Genomic DNA, 15722 nt, shown 5'->3' on the forward strand with positions numbered 1-15722 from the left:
AGCCACCCTTGAGTTGTTTAATAGAAACAATGACACTACACAAGAGATCTGGGCACAAATGAGAAGTGTTTTGCAGCCAACTGAATCCAGTGAGGATTGAAGGGAGACACAATATAATTCCCAATTAGAGTTTGTCCAGGGCACCAGAGTTAAAAAAATTGCTGTAGATCTGACAGCCATGAACTAACGGCCATGAATAATCAGAACCTCAGTTTTACATTTTGTCCTACAGACAGCAACATAGTGCTCCTGGGGCATTGGTTCAGTACTCACATGGTAGGATGAGTAACACCTATTGAATGTATACCACTCCTGCTACACCTTGAAAGACTCCCATTCAAATACGGATTCAGCTCAAGTCTATGAAGCTGTCTGCTGAGATGTCAGCACAAGATGGTGTGGTATGGCAGCTGGCTCTAATGAGAGCCACCTTTTGGACAATATGGAAAACTGACTTGGCCGCTAATGTTCCTGAAAGATCCTGTGACACTTTTCACAAGCGTACAGCTGATAACTGCATGTCCTGGCCAGACTCCAGCTGTGGAGTAATTACAGTTTAATTTGGAGAAGTTCTTCATTTCTGCCCCTAAAACTGTTGTGTAGTGTTTGTTGTGTGCTGTTAAACCACAGCTGTGTTCCACTGCAGAAGTGACTTCACTTAAGTGAGTGCACCCGTTCTTCTGTGACACTCTCCCTAATAACACACACCCTTTCAAAACTTAGTTTGGGGATCCAGTTATCTATGATTCATGAAGGCAAGCACCTTAATCCATTCTCTGCGTACCAGCTAATGATACACAAACTTTCTAGATCTCCAGAGAGAAGCAACCAATTCCACATTCCTTCCCTACAGAGTCAGTGAAAAGGACCTTGATCCCCCTGTCTGGTTGTCCTGTCTCCTAGAATGTGCTGAGTGGATTAGTGAACTCTGTTTGAGGACTCTGCTTGTCTTTGCACAAGGTCCCATAAAATCTAGTATCAGCATAACACATTGGTAAAGTCTGTCCTGTCCCCCTGCAGTGGCTGGGCCACTAGGGGTTAATAACCTAAAGCTGCAACCGGCTAATGGAGTTATTCCTTTAGATCAAGTGGTAGAGGTTCTCCTGGAGTGTTGAAGGTTTGTCTGCTGACACCCCATGCAAGGGTCACTGTATCAGCTCTTTATACTGTTTTCTAAGCACAGATGAGGAGAAGTAGATGTGTAGCTAATGCACCTGAATTCCCCTGTTTCAGACTATGCAGAGTTCCTGTTCCTTGGGCTCTTCCTCCTGGAGATGTCCTTAAAGATGTATGGAATGGGGCCGCGCCTTTACTTTCATTCCTCTTTCAACTGCTTTGACTGTGGGGTAAGCAGTGCATGAAACTAGAGCAAATGCTGTAGGCAGCAGAACAGTCTGCAGGTCTTGGGGGGGAGGGGAGGGTTACAACATAACTTAAAGAGGGGAAGGGGAAGGGGAATGGGACAGTCCTTCCAGAGGGCTGTGGGGAGGGGGTGTTCCTAGTAGAAGGGATAGAAAGGCAAGCAACATAGTCTGTTACAGCAGTACTGAGATCCAAACTGCTAGCTTCTGATTACATAGGGCTGGCCATCACATGGAGTTGCACACCTGAGAGGGACTTCCTGTGATTACTTTGGTCCTTGACACTCTAAGCCCATGTTATGTACGCAGGCTCTATTCTCATGTGTGTTTCTGATCCCCCAGGTCACAGTGGGAAGCATCTTTGAAGTAGTCTGGGCTATCTTCAGACCAGGAACCTCTTTTGGGATTAGCGTCTTACGAGCCCTCCGTCTTCTGAGAATATTTAAAATAACGAAGTAAGTAAAGAGGAACATACGTCCCTGCCTACTTGCTCCCTACCCCTCGGCCTACCTGGCCCCTTCCCTATCCCCTTCTGGCTCCTAGCTCTCGCCTGGCTGCCATCACAGATCCAGATTCCCCTTGTTTTCACAGTCCTACTACTAGTGCTACAGTAACATCTGCATTTTCCAGGTATTGGGCATCCCTGAGGAATTTGGTGGTCTCCCTGATGAGTTCCATGAAGTCGATAATCAGCTTGCTCTTCCTCCTTTTCCTCTTCATTGTTGTCTTCGCTCTCTTGGGAATGCAGTTGTTTGGAGGCAGGTAAGTGCATGAAAGGCCAGGGAAGATTGGAGCCCTTTTATTTACAGTGAATAATATCATCTCCCATCCTTTCAAGGAAAACACTGACCCACCAGCTCGCACCAGACTACCAATAATGTTCCTTTTTCTGAAGGACCTTAGATCAGGCTAGTTCAGGGCGTGATGGGCATGATGTCTGTTCAGATTCCTGCAGAAGTGCTCCAGGGTCCTTACCTGTCTCATGATAAAGGTGAAATGGGGACAAAGAAGAAGGGAAAGTCGAGGGAAGTGGTGAATGGATGGGGTAGGCTATTATAGGAGCAGCAGACCTAAGAGGACAGAAAACAGTCATGTAGTGCCACCTCCATATTCCAGCTTGTGCATTTCCCTTTGGTTCGTTTTCAGATTTAATTTCATGGATGGGACTCCTTCTGCAAACTTTGACACCTTCCCTGCAGCCATCATGACAGTGTTTCAGGTAGGGGACTGGTAAAAATGAGGCAGCTGGATTTTTCTACCATACAGTCAATACCCCTGGCTATCTGATTCTTATCCACCACCCGAGGTGGTTCATGTTCTGAAGTTTTCTTTACAACCAAAAGATCTAGAAGCTTGATAAATGCAAAGTAATGCACCTTGGAAAGCATAACCCCAACCAGGGCCGGTGCAACCCATTAGGCGACCTAGGCAGTCGCCTACGGAGCTACAATTTGGGGGGCGGCGACCGCAGTGGTATTTCAGCGGCGGGACCTTCCACTGCCTCTGTGGGGGGCAGCATTTCGGGGCAGGACCTTCCGCCGCCTAAAGTGGCAGAAAAGCTGGCGGCGCTCCTGATCCCAACTATACAATGATGGGGTCTAAATTAGCTGTTACCACTCAAGAAAGAGATCTTGGAGTCATTGTGGATAGTTCTCTGAAAACATCCACTCAATGTACAGCGGCAGTCAAAAAAGCGACCAGAATGCTGGGAATAATTAAGAAAGGGATAGATAATAGGACAGAAAATATCATGTTGCCTCTATATAAATCCATGGTACACCTACATCTTGAATATTGTGTGCAGATGTGGTCGCCCCATCTCAAAAAAGATATATTGGAATTGGAAAAGATTCAGAAAAGGGCAACAAAAATGATTAGGGATATGGAACGGCTTCCATAGAAGGAGAGATTAATAAGACTGGGACTTTTCAGCTTGGAAAAGAGATGGCTAAGGGGAGATATGATTGAGGTCTATAAAATCATGACTGGTGTAGAGAAAGTAGATAAGGAAGTGTTGTTTACTACTTCTCATAACACAAGTACTAGGGGTCACCAAATGAAATTAATAGGCAGCAGGTTTAAAACAAATAAAAGGAAGTATTTCTTCACACAACACCCAGTCAACCCATGGAACTCCTTGCCAGAGGATATTGTGAAGGCCAAGACCATAACAGGGTTCAAAAAAGAACTAGATAAATTCATGGAGGATAGGTCCATCAATGGCTATTAGCCAGGATGGGCAGGGATGGTGTCCCTAGCCTCTGTTTGCCAGAAGCTGGGAATGAGTGACAGGGGATGGATCACTTGATGATTACCTGTTCTGTTCATTCCTCTGGGGCACCTGGCACTGGCCACTGTCGGAAGACAGAATACTGGGCTAGATAGACCTTTGGTCTGACCCAGTAGGGCCATTCTTATGTTCTTAAGCCTAAGGCTTGGTTCTCCATGCAGTTACATGGGGGCTTATGCCAGTGTATCTCCATTGCCTTCAGTGAGTTACACTGGCATAAAGGAGTGGAGATCCATGCCCCTACATTAAATGAAAGCTGGTGTTCTGCTGTAGATTCCAAAAATCTCTGGAAGACACCTAATTCCTCTCCACAGAGCAGATCCCTTCTCCCCATGTAACTCAGCCGTGGGGCAGGATCATCCCTGAGACAGGATCTCCATACTTGGACCACCTCCTGCACACATTTGCAGATAGAAAACTGGTGGGCTATATATAAAATAATAGCGTGGGTGATAGTGCCGCCTGTTTGTTTGTTCAGATCCTGACGGGCGAGGACTGGAACGAGGTGATGTACAATGGGATCCGCTCCCAGGGCGGAGTCCGCTCAGGCATGTGGTCCTCCATCTACTTCATCATCCTCACCTTGTTTGGAAACTGTATCCTCTTGGTTGCTATGTTTTAGTGAGAGCTCCCTCTATCCTGTCTCACTGTGAGGGGATAACTCCTCCCATTTCTCATCAGGGACTCAGTGCTCTGTTCATATTGAGAGAGTGGGTGTCCCAGAGTTCCTTTCCACATCTCACATGGCAGGGATCAGAGCCTGATCCTATAACTACCCCCCTCAGACATTGAGGAAAAAGTGTATCCCTGACACTCGGCACTCCTATCTCCTGCTGAGGAACCATGCTATAGGCTGGCCATGGGACTCTCCCTCCCACCCTCGTTCAAATTCAGCCTCTTTCTGCTTCTGAAAAGTAGAGGGTTTATCCCTGAAGTGAAGTAGGGCCCCTCAGCTGCCTGGTCCCTTCAGTGGTGCTGGTTTCCTCTCTCTGAAGCTGGCATGTTCCTCTGTGTCAAGTGGGGTGGGATTGTGTGTTCCCCCATTGGCCACTGTAGAAGCTCAAGCCATTATCACATGACGTGTCGACTCTTAACGCACCCAGACACCCTGCTGAATGTGTTCTTGGCCATCGCTGTGGACAACCTAGCCAATGCTCAGGAGCTGACAAAGGTAAGGGATGCTAATGATCTCCCTCCTGCCCCCCCTCACCTTACTATCCCATGAGCCTCATTCAGACTGTCCATATGGACCCCACACAGGGTCCATGCCATATGGCGCAGGAATCCACTTTTGAGTCCTTATCATGGTCACCTGGGAAGCCCATTCCCTATTTTTTTCCTTCTTTGATTTTAGATTTGTGAGTAAACATAGTGCTTATGGAAAAGGAGGGCTAGTAATGCTGCACTGAGTCTGGCCTCTGTCTGCTCCTCAGTGCTAATCTTGCCCCACACCTGCTGTTCTAGCCCAGTTCCCCCTCAGAGCTCTATCAATACATCTCTGTCATGCACTGCTCTTCCAGCCTTGGGGCTCTCCTGGGCAGTAGTTTTGAAGAGTGTGATGGCTATGACCACCAAATCTCACTTCCACTTGGGACCTAAGCAGGATTTGAACCTGTGTTTCTGTTGGTGAAGGGCAAGAGTATCAAGACTCTGCATCACTGAGCGCCTGCCTTGAGAAAGATGGCATGGCTTGCCATGGGCTGAGGTTGGAGATGAAAGCCTGATTTCTAATCCTGGTTCTACCACTGATTTAGGACTTGTCTACATGGGGAAATTGACCGGATTAGCTATTCCACAATAGCTATTTCACTTCAAATTCCCACCCTACCTTAATCTGAAATAACTTTCAAGTGTAGACAAGCCCTTACCACTGGGCAAGTCACTTAGGCCCTGATTCGGGAAAGCACTTGCTAAAGTCCATCCCTGTTCCAGAAAGCACTCACACACGAACTCATAGACTTTAAAGCCAGAAGGGACCATCATGATCATCTAGTCTGACCTCTTCACATCACAGGCCACAGAACCTCACCCATCCACTACTGTAATAGACCCCTAATCTTGGGCTGAGTTACTGAAGTACTCAAACCCATGCTTAAACTAAAGCATGTGCTTAAGTGCTTTCCTGAATCAGGGCCATAATCTCTCCACCTCAGCTTAGCCTATCTCCCGACTCCCAATGTGTGGTGTGAGGATTCATTAGCTAAGATTTGTCCAGCATTCTGAAAATTGAAAGTGCAAACAATTTTAAAATCATCTCACCTATTACCTGTCTGACACTGGTGCAGTTATCATTAGTTAACCATCGCAGCTTGAGACAATGCCAGACTAGACTTCAGTGCCCTGCTGGGAAGTCTTTGGGCTCTGATACCATCTGGATTGCCGTGTATAGGTAAAAACAGCCAGGATCATTGTTACTCTTAGGATGGGTTGGTCCCCAAAGCATAGAGGCTCAATGCTGCCCATTTCCAATGTGGTCTGTCTGTTCCTCACGCTCTCAGGGCTCAGCAAGTAGCCTCCAGCACCAGTGTAAATCGGATTTGTTTGAGGCGAGTTAACTGGAGCAGAATAATCCATTATGTTGTCTAACTTTCCTCGGGGGACACATACACAAATGTGTATCTTCCCATTGGGGAGCAGTGCCGAGAGGACTTCATTTCCTAGTTAGTGCAGATGGCACCTCTGAGGGAGGGGGAAGGGTGACCATAGGGTGACTCACGCAGGGAGATTTCTGCCTCCACTCTCTACTGTCACTGCCTCGCTAACTTGAGAGGGAGAAGACTGGTGCAGCTCTAATGCTTTCAGGATGGTGTATGTGGCCGAAGTGGGGAGCGAAGCACCTGAGATATTGAAATCTAGGCTTTCCCATTCACCTCCATTTCCTCACATCTTTGATTCTGGGCAGCATCAATGAAGGAAAGAGTGTGCGGGGTTTTAGTGGGGCTGAATGGACGTAAGGCCACAAATGGCATTTCTTGCTGCAGTAACTCAGCCAAGCTCATGAGGGTAATATGATCCCATGTGGGGTCAGGAATGGACCCTGACCACCTTGTCAGACAGGCAGAGAAACATCAGTGCTGCCCAGTACAGAGACTGCAGCCTTGGATCAGACTCGCTTTGGCTGGTAGTCCAGGCCTGGCCCATGCCTAGGCAGGGTTGGCTGCTGCTGCTGTTGGATTTCCTCTTTTAACGAGAACAGCTTCCCCCTGCCAGTAGACCCCACTGTGCGGATACTGGCAGGGGCAGTAGCTGACTGGACAAGACTCAGGGAAGGAGAAAGAAGGGGAGAGTCAGAAGTTGGGGCGAGATACAGGGGTCATATGGGGCATTTGCAGATACAGATAAGCACCTAAATATCTAGTAATTTGTCCCAGCCCCAAACTTTTACAATCTCCTCAGTAATCTTAGGGAAAATCTGCTAAAATTCACTGGGATACACAGAACTGCCCCAGGCTTATGCTGAGAATTGTCCCAGGAAATATTTGTTCAGATGTTAGCACCAACATGTGCCCCCCCTGTGCACCACACCCCTGCACACACACCTTATACTGCATGATCACACATGCACCCCTTGCACTCCCCCTGCACACTGCGCCCCCCCCACAGCACTCACATGCACCCCCGCACACACTGTGCTTGTGTGAACACCCCCACACATACATTGTGCTTGTGCACGTATATATCTCTATACACTTTGGGGGCAGGGTGAGCTCCCTTCTCCTTAGATCCTCCCCACATTCTCTGGGGGCGGGGTGGCACCAGTCTTCCCCACACACCTATTGAAGCAGGTGGTCTCCCAATTTCATCCTCATGCACACCCCTCTGTCCCCCCCACCCCCCTCATTGTCCCACTTGCTTGGTTTGGGGTCAGAGGGTGCCCCATTCTGCCCCTCTCAGCTCCCACACTGGCAGTGCTTGGGTCTGTTAAGTGCAGGGAGTGTCCTATTCTCCCCAGTGCAGCCTTTCCCCCTCACACATCTTTTGGAGGGAAAGAGGTACAGTACACTCCCCCTCTTCTCTGCAGCAGTATTGAAGGTATCCTGGGTTCTGGTCTTTACATTCTGGTCATGATAAGTCAGGAGCACTATGGGATTTTTTTGTCTACTTCCTGATAAACATCATATATTAGCGACTGCCAGAGTCAGAATGCCAGACTGGGTAGGTCCTGCTATGGCAAATGCTATGTCATGGGGCACTGCTGTGGATCCTAACCTGCTGAGAAAACTCTAGAAAAGATTGGGCATAACGAGGAAACCATGTCAGTTTTTACTGGGTTTTGTGAAAATAAAAACCACACCGGGCAATTCAAAAGGCTCATCTCAGCTCTGATGGCTTCATCCCGAGACTTTTCTCACTGGCTGCAAGGGGCCTGGTTTGCAGCATCTTGCATCCAGCATAACCATGCAAATCCCCTGCAACATCTGGATGGATGTAAACTCCCTGGTGCTCCCTTGTAATGGACATTTTTGTTTAATATTTAGGATGAGCAGGAGGAAGAGGAGGCTTTTAACCAAAAGCATGCCCTGCAGAAAGCCAAGGAAGTCAGCCCGATGTCTGCTCCAAACATGCCCTCCATTGAGTGAGTCACCCTCTGCATGCACCATGTCAGCAACCGCTTCTACCTGTCCCTGAGCTCTTTATGGTGATAGCCACTCATGCCATGAAAGAGAGAGGGGACTATGCAAAAGGTAGCACCAATGCGAGGCATGTACATATGCATGCACATCTAGGGTACAGGTAACACAGAGGTGTTGCTCTCATGCAGGGCAATGGCACCGTTCATTGATAGTGTTGAAGCAACACAATTGGATCAGACCAATAGAAAGGGGCCAGGTCTGCTGTTAATTACGAAGGATCGTGGCAGTTTCAAGGTGGTAGCTACATCAACAAACAGTGCTGGTTACTGATTGTGCTTGCTGTCCTAAACATCCCAAGTTCAAGTCTTTATATAGAAGCAATAAGAAAGGCTTTCATCTCTGAATGTGCTAAGAGTGTGAAGTCAGAGACCCACACCCTCTGCAAGAGGTCTGCACTGAGTCCTCTGATAAAGGAGAAGACCCCACAGTCATCCCTGGAGGAGGAAGGAGCCCTGTTGGCTTCTCTGTAAGAGGAGTTCCCACTAGCTATTCCATTGTTGCAGGGGCGGTGGGGCAACCATCAGTGACTCCATTATGGGGGCAAAAAAGTGGATTTAATAAGTGAGTCTCTGGATTAGAGGTGGTCAGAACAACGCCGACAGAGCCATTTCCCATCAGAAAAAGCAGTGCCATAGAAATCTAAACGCTTTGGGAAATTGTGTCAATTTTGCTGAGATTTTGTTTCAGGGGAAAAAAAGCAAAAAAGTTCTGCCAGTGTCAAAACGTCCCATTATGTCACTTTGGGGACAGAACATTTCCATTTTTCATTTTGAAATGATTTTGAGTTTCAAACGTTTGTACTTGGTATTATATATTCTAAAATGAAGTCAAAATGGAATGTTTTGATTTTTTTCAAGACAAATGTTTTGATCCTAAAGGAAATCTTTTTGGAATTTTCCTTCCGTGGAGGATTTTGAAATTTTCAGGTTTCATTCCGATTCTAAACAAAGTCAAATGCTGAAATCCTTTGCAAAACGGAGTTGTCATCTTCTGGTCAGCTGTAGTGTGAAGGTTCAGGGAAGCTCCTGACTTCATCTGTTTCTCCAGATAGCATCCAAACGATCTGAACTTCTTGGGTCTGCAACACTGGGCTGAGATTGTCAGGAGAACAGGCTGCTTTGCTGGATTTCTGGCGTGTCCTACTTCTAGTTGGGCCAGAGATGCTGTAAGACCTGCCCATTCCCTGGGAAAGGAACTGCCTGTATGACTCTTCTGTGGAGATGGAAGAGGCTATATTGGGGGATGGGTTTGGGGAGAGAACTCATAGTCTGACTGCTGTGATGGGCTCTCCAGAGCCATGCTGGCTGTCAGTGTGTGGGAAGCTGGCCGCTGGATGTAGTGTGAATGACAGATTTTAAGAAACAAAGGGATTTAGACTGTAGCAGAGGGCTAGAAAACCGATGGATATAGGCAAATTGGGAGGAAGTGGTGATAGGTAGAATAAGTTTGATACTCAAAGGTTGTGTCTACACTAGACTTTTCCATCAAAGGTTACCAAGCATTGCCAATACAGTGTACTCCACCAGCGCGAATGATGGCTGGAGAACTCGAATTTGGCCAGAGTTCTAGACAGCTGCTTGTGCCTTGTCTACTCTAGCACGTCCCTGGTTGCTAGTGCTGGAGTATCAGTGGTAGAAACGGTGGGAATTAAAGTAGAGTGTAAACAAAGGTGAAGAGAAGACCTAATGCTAAAAGGATGTGGGGAAGAAGAGTGAAATTATGGAAGTAAGTGTATCTGTGTTCAGGCATGTGTGAACAAGGGTGGATTTGTATGTATGTGGGTGACTGGGTGACTAGCATGAAGGTAGGTTTGAGTGAATGGGATGTGGATGCCTACCATATGGACAGGTTTGCATGACTGTCTACAGTGTGGATGAGTTTGCATGTACAGTGCACGGGTGCCTTCCATGCAGATGGATTTGTGTATGTGGTGCATAAGTTCCTACCATGTGGGTGGGTTTGTGTGTAAGGTGCATCATGTGAGTGCCTATTGTGCAGATGGGTTTGGGTGTGCGGTGTGGTATGTCGGTGCCTATTGTGCAGATGGGTTTGGGTGTGCGGTGTGGTGTGTCGGTGCCTAATGTGCAGATGGGTTTGGGTGTGTGGTGTGGTGTGTCGGAGCCTATTGTGCAGATGGGTTTGGGTGTGCGGTGTGGTATGTCGGTGCCCAATGTGCAGATGGGTTTGCAGGTTTGGCACATGGGCATGTTTATGCTTTTGCCACTGTATGTAGGAATGATCACATTAGCATGTACTTTTTATGTCTGCATTTGTTCTTGCATATAACCGCACACATATGCATTAGTATTTGCACATGTGAATATTAATCATGAAGTCACCATGTGGGCACATATGCCTTTATTAATGTGTAACTCTGTGAATATTTCTTTGCATGTCTGTATACCTTTGTTTGAGTTGTACAAAGAGGACTAGCATTCTTATCCCTGGTGATGAGTGTATAGTTACGCAGTTGTGTGCATGCATTCATTTGCTTCCTTGCATGTCCTGTGTGTATGTACTTTGTATGGGTACCAAGTTCATGCTCGTGTGCAGTCTGTGAATATATCCTTGCATATATTGTATGTATACACAATATGTATTATTTGTATATGGGTTGGCAAAATGTGTACATTTTTGTACATATTTTTGCATGTGTTTCATTCACATGTATTCTAGGTGGCATGTGTATGTATATGTGACTGAATGATACAGTAAGCGTATGGGCGTGATTCTCCATAGCCCTCTTTAGGAATCCTTTATACTGTCAAAGCAGTGTAAATGGCTCTTCGTGTAAATGAGAATCAGGTGCTGTGTATTTAAGGCTCAGTGAGTGCATGTGTCTGTGTATATATGTTATATGCCCCTGTTGTGTTGGCAGCCCAACACCTTTGAAATGCCTATATCAGCGTGTGCCTATCTCTATATAAATCTGTTTGCCTGTGTGTGGATGGATGAATTTGTTTGCAAAAGTATTTGCTCCATGATCTCTACATATTTATTTAGAAGTTTGTGGGTGTGATGAACCCCTTTCCATTTGTACATATATACGCATGCTGTGCAGTTACATGCGCGTGCATGCTAGTGATGGATGCCTGAAATCACTTTATGCACATACGTGGGAGTGCGTGAGTTTCTCTGCTTGTGACTGTTGGTGTGCAAGTCCGTGCAGGGTTGAGGTGGACTGAACCCATTCATTTTTCTTTCCCAGAAGGGACAGAAGGAGGAGACACCACATGTCGATGTGGGAGCCACGCAGCAGCCAACTGTATGTGTGCCATATGGTTGCGTGTTGTGCGTGGCTATGTGCATATGTGGCTACATGTATTTTTGTGCGTGCTAAATTTAGGCCTCTACATAGCCTATTTCGGAGCGTATGTTTGCTCCTCTGGGCATATGATTTGTGTGTGCTCCTGCTTCTGCACATCTGTTAGTGCGTGTGTGGGGGTTTGTGTGTGTCTAAACTAAGTGTGCTCTCTTGTGCCGCCGTTTGCTTGTGTCTGTGTGTACTTGTGTAGGTTGCACTTCAGTGTGTGTGCGGATACTGTAGGAACATGTGAGCTGGTGTCTGTTTATTTGTGTGTGCCGGTGTGTGTCTACCCATGCATATGTTTGTGCCGTATGAGTGTGCTTGCTTGTATGTGCGTTTATTGGTGTGCGTCTGTGTGCCTGTGTAGGGGTGTCTGTCCTTTGAAGCCTGTTTGTGTGCACATTTGTGATATTTTAAAGGTTTTATTTGATACCTTAAAATGCACCCATCAGCCCACCCTCTGAGCGCGTCTATGAGAATGTACATGTACAAGCCTCCTCCCCCAGAATTTAGCCCTTCCCTGCCAAGGCACTAGGCCGAGCAGGCAGATGAACATTACTGCCACCCGGTTGGCCAAGAGACTCTGGCTCTGTCAGACCAGGAGAGAAGCAAGCACAAGAGGTGAGAGCCCTCCACTCAGAATGCCCTGCCACCAGCCATTCAGATGGAAAGACTGTGAGTAAAAGCTGATCTCAGCTGGTGCAGTGGTGTCTGTGTGTGTGTGTGTGGGGAGCACTCAGGGGTAAAGTCCCCGACAACACGGGACATTGTAGATCAGTAAAATCAGCCCCTTTTTCACCTGGCAGGGAAGCAGCAGCTCGTGCAGATGTTGCAGAACAGGTGTAGCACGCTCCCCATAGCTATAGCTCCCTGTACTGCTCAGTGAGCGGGCAGCTGGGTTCTACGCTAGCTTTGAAGATAGCCTCAGGTAGGCCACATTGCAGCAATCCAAGCTGAAGATGACAGGTCTGGATCACCGGGATGCAGTTCATGTCCAAGATAAACGTTTGCCATTGTTTCAGCCAGAAGTGGATGGGATAAAATCGCACCATGTTCCCAGTTCTGTAAGAGCGCCCTTTCCACAAGAGAGGCAGACCGTTTACCTGACGTCCGTTACCCCACCACCCTACATCTTGGCCAGACTCTCATCCAAACGCCTCCTGTTTCAGCTACACACTGAGTCAGCAAGGAAACTGTGCAGTCTGGGTCTGATGCCAAAGACCTCAGTCTCTTTATCATTTGCATGTCGATGGCAATGGAGCCCAAACACACTCCCTCTCTCTCCCACTGGCTTTACGTCCACGCTGAAGAGGAGGGGTGACAAAACTGAATCCTGTGAATGAGGGTAAGTGAGCAGTTGCCCAGCACTATCCTCTGGAATCTCTTCATCAAGGAAGAATGGAACCACCGAACCAGAGTTTGCAAGGTGACGAAGGCACATCTAATTAGTAACCATTGTTTAATTCCTGGCAGGTGGAAACTGAGATGTTGCTCTCCTTTCCCCTCCTGGTCTCTCCTTTCCTTTCCTTTCGCTCCCATTCCTTTATTCTTTTGTTCTTTTGTCTTTTTTTTCCCTATTCTCCCCTTATTTTTGGAAGAAAAAATTTCAATTTTTTTTTAAAAAAAGGGTGGGGAAAGACAGCTCTGAAAGAATCAACATTGACATCTGCCCGTCAGCCTTTGCTAGAGGCAGGTCAACTACCAGGAAGACTACCAGTATCTCAGCCACACAGCAGAAAGCCAGATTCAAAGGAGTCAAGGAAATCTGAGGATTCCAAATGACCCCACACCTGCCTTGGAACGCCTTTCCCAGTGACCTTCCCCATCAGGGGAAGGTTAGACACAGGCAACATTAAAAGATGGTTTTCTGAGCTGGATCCTGAGAATATTCACTTGGAGGAGGTTGACATGCTGCCCTTCCCAAGGGAGGTGTTTATACTGTTATCCACTAGTAGGCCCAGAATTCCCAGGCTAGATTTTATCCATCTCAAGGGCCGTTGGCTCAATTAGAGCTCTCCTAGCAAAACAGGCTGAAATTCAGCCAGAGAAGATATTGCATTTGTCCTCTCCAGATGCTGCCCTGCTGCTGTGGAGGGAGTCCGTTTCAGTCCAGATCTGATCTACACTCCCTAGGAAGTAAATGAAGAAATTTTTGCAGCAAAAAATACTTGACTCAGTCCACCTTAGAATGAACAGATCATAAGAACGGCCATATTGGGTCAGACCAAAGGTCCATCTAGCCCAGTGTCCCGTCTTCCAACAGTGGCCAATGCCAGGGGCCCCAGAGGGAATGAACAGAACCAATAATCATCAAGTGATCCATTCCCTGTCACCCATTCCTAGCTTCTGGCAAACAGAGGCTAAGGACACCATCCCTGCCCGTTCTGGCTGATAGCCATTGGTGGACCTATCCTCCATGAATTTATCAAGTTCTTTTTTTAATCCTGTTAATGGGATGATGGCTCCTTCTGACAGTTAATCCATCACAAGCCATCTGGATAACGCTGTGGTCTGCGAGGAAGATCTATGGAAAGAGGACGTTTAATAGACAAAACATAATCATACTTTCCTATCAGATCATTGCTGAGTGGGCCATTGGCTGCACAGTATTCTGCTTAGAGAGATCTGAAACCCAACCAAGTCCGTCAGTCCAGTAAAAGAAATCCTCTGATCCGGTGGGAGTCATGGAGGGTTCTGACTTCAAACTAGAAGGAGCAATAATGAGAACATGACACAGGAGTTCATACTCCTCACCTCCAGTTATCTGTGCAGAGCCAGAAGTCAGTGGGCCAGTCCGATAGTACTCATAGCAGCTCTGAGATCCCACAGGAGCCCCGAATACAGGCCTGATTTTTATTTACAATAAGGCCCCTCAGCACCATTCTGACAGGGAAGAGAGGCCCTGATGTTGGTGTCAGTGTAAATGCCAGAGCACTGATTAAGGGGCTGTAGTGTAATTCCAAAGCCTCAGAGACTCCAACACTGACCTAGACAAGTACCCAGGCAGCAGGCATGGGAAATCTGCGATGGCAGCCTGTACATTGTGATCCAATTTCATTCTCTTCTGGGACATGTATGCCATGTCTACACCACCACTTATGTCTGCAAAATGTAGGTCGCTCAGGGGTGTGAAAAAAACATTCCCCTGAGCGACAAAATTTCTCCAGCACCGGTGGTGGTGCGCACAGAGCTATGTCGGTGGGAGAGCTTCTCCTGCTGACGTGGCTACCGCCGCTTGTTGGAGGTGGTTTTAGTATGTCAAGGGGAGAGCTCTCTCCCGCCGGCACAGAGCAACTACACAATAGATCTTACAGTGGTGCAGTTGCAGTAGTATAGCTGTGCCGCTGTAAGGTCTCTTGTGTAGACATAGCCTAAGACGAATCTATTTCTGAACAGGACACCTCCTACCTCTGGATTAGATGCAAATAACATTGCCCTGACTTCTCTAAGCTCATCCCGAACTGGGGGAAATCTGGGTCAGTGCAGGGGCAGCTGAATCAGCCAGCCATGTCTTGGTGATACACACAAAGCTGAGCGCTTTGCTAGGACTAATCTGGGATAGCAATGATCTTATTATCCACCAACGTCACCCTGAACAGCATGAACCAAACAGCACAGTCCCCGTCAGCGGATGCACTGCGTTCTCAAGATGAGACCTGCAGACTGCTAACAAACATTTGTGCATGTCTGCCCACGATTTTGCATGTAGCGGCCTCTGGATTTTGCGTAGAGAAGCCCATGCATATGTGGCCATGTGCGTTTGTACATTAGGCAAATTGTATGTACCGATGTGTTTACCTCGGTAGATCTGCAATTGTAACATCCATATTTTTGTGTACATTATTCCACACATACTGGCCCCAGGGGTTCAAGTGTTCATGTAGTTGCGTGTGTGGGCTCATGCACGCCCATGTTCCCTTGTGTCTGTAGGTGTATGGTCTTGTGTTTGCATATGTAGGCTCACACATGCTTGTGTGTATGGGCCTGCCCAGCAGTGGGGTTCTGTCTTTTGATGTACGGATCCTATGTGTCTGCATGTCTGAGCTCTCCCATACATTGGGCCTGATTTCCCAGAGCCCTGCGTCTTGTGTAGGCGTTGACACCAGTGCCGAGTGGGTGTAGAACGCTCC

General features: G+C 47.3%; 1 protein-coding gene across 1 annotated transcript in view; it reads left to right on the forward strand.

Annotated features, from left to right (window-relative positions):
- The window catches only part of CACNA1E (calcium voltage-gated channel subunit alpha1 E), a 210016-nt gene that overhangs the window by 132378 nt on the left and 61916 nt on the right, over window positions 1-15722 (forward strand). The window contains exons 10-17 of the mRNA XM_034779013.1: window positions 1234-1346; window positions 1704-1816; window positions 1992-2123; window positions 2508-2580; window positions 4130-4247; window positions 4755-4822; window positions 8130-8227; window positions 11494-11550. Of these exons, the coding sequence (XP_034634904.1) occupies window positions 1234-1346; window positions 1704-1816; window positions 1992-2123; window positions 2508-2580; window positions 4130-4247; window positions 4755-4822; window positions 8130-8227; window positions 11494-11550 (772 nt within the window). The remainder of the gene's footprint in view (window positions 1-1233; window positions 1347-1703; window positions 1817-1991; window positions 2124-2507; window positions 2581-4129; window positions 4248-4754; window positions 4823-8129; window positions 8228-11493; window positions 11551-15722) is intronic.

Source organism: Trachemys scripta, chromosome 8, assembly GCF_013100865.1.
Source record: "Trachemys scripta elegans isolate TJP31775 chromosome 8, CAS_Tse_1.0, whole genome shotgun sequence".
In the NCBI taxonomy this organism is placed as follows: Eukaryota; Metazoa; Chordata; order Testudines; family Emydidae; genus Trachemys; species Trachemys scripta.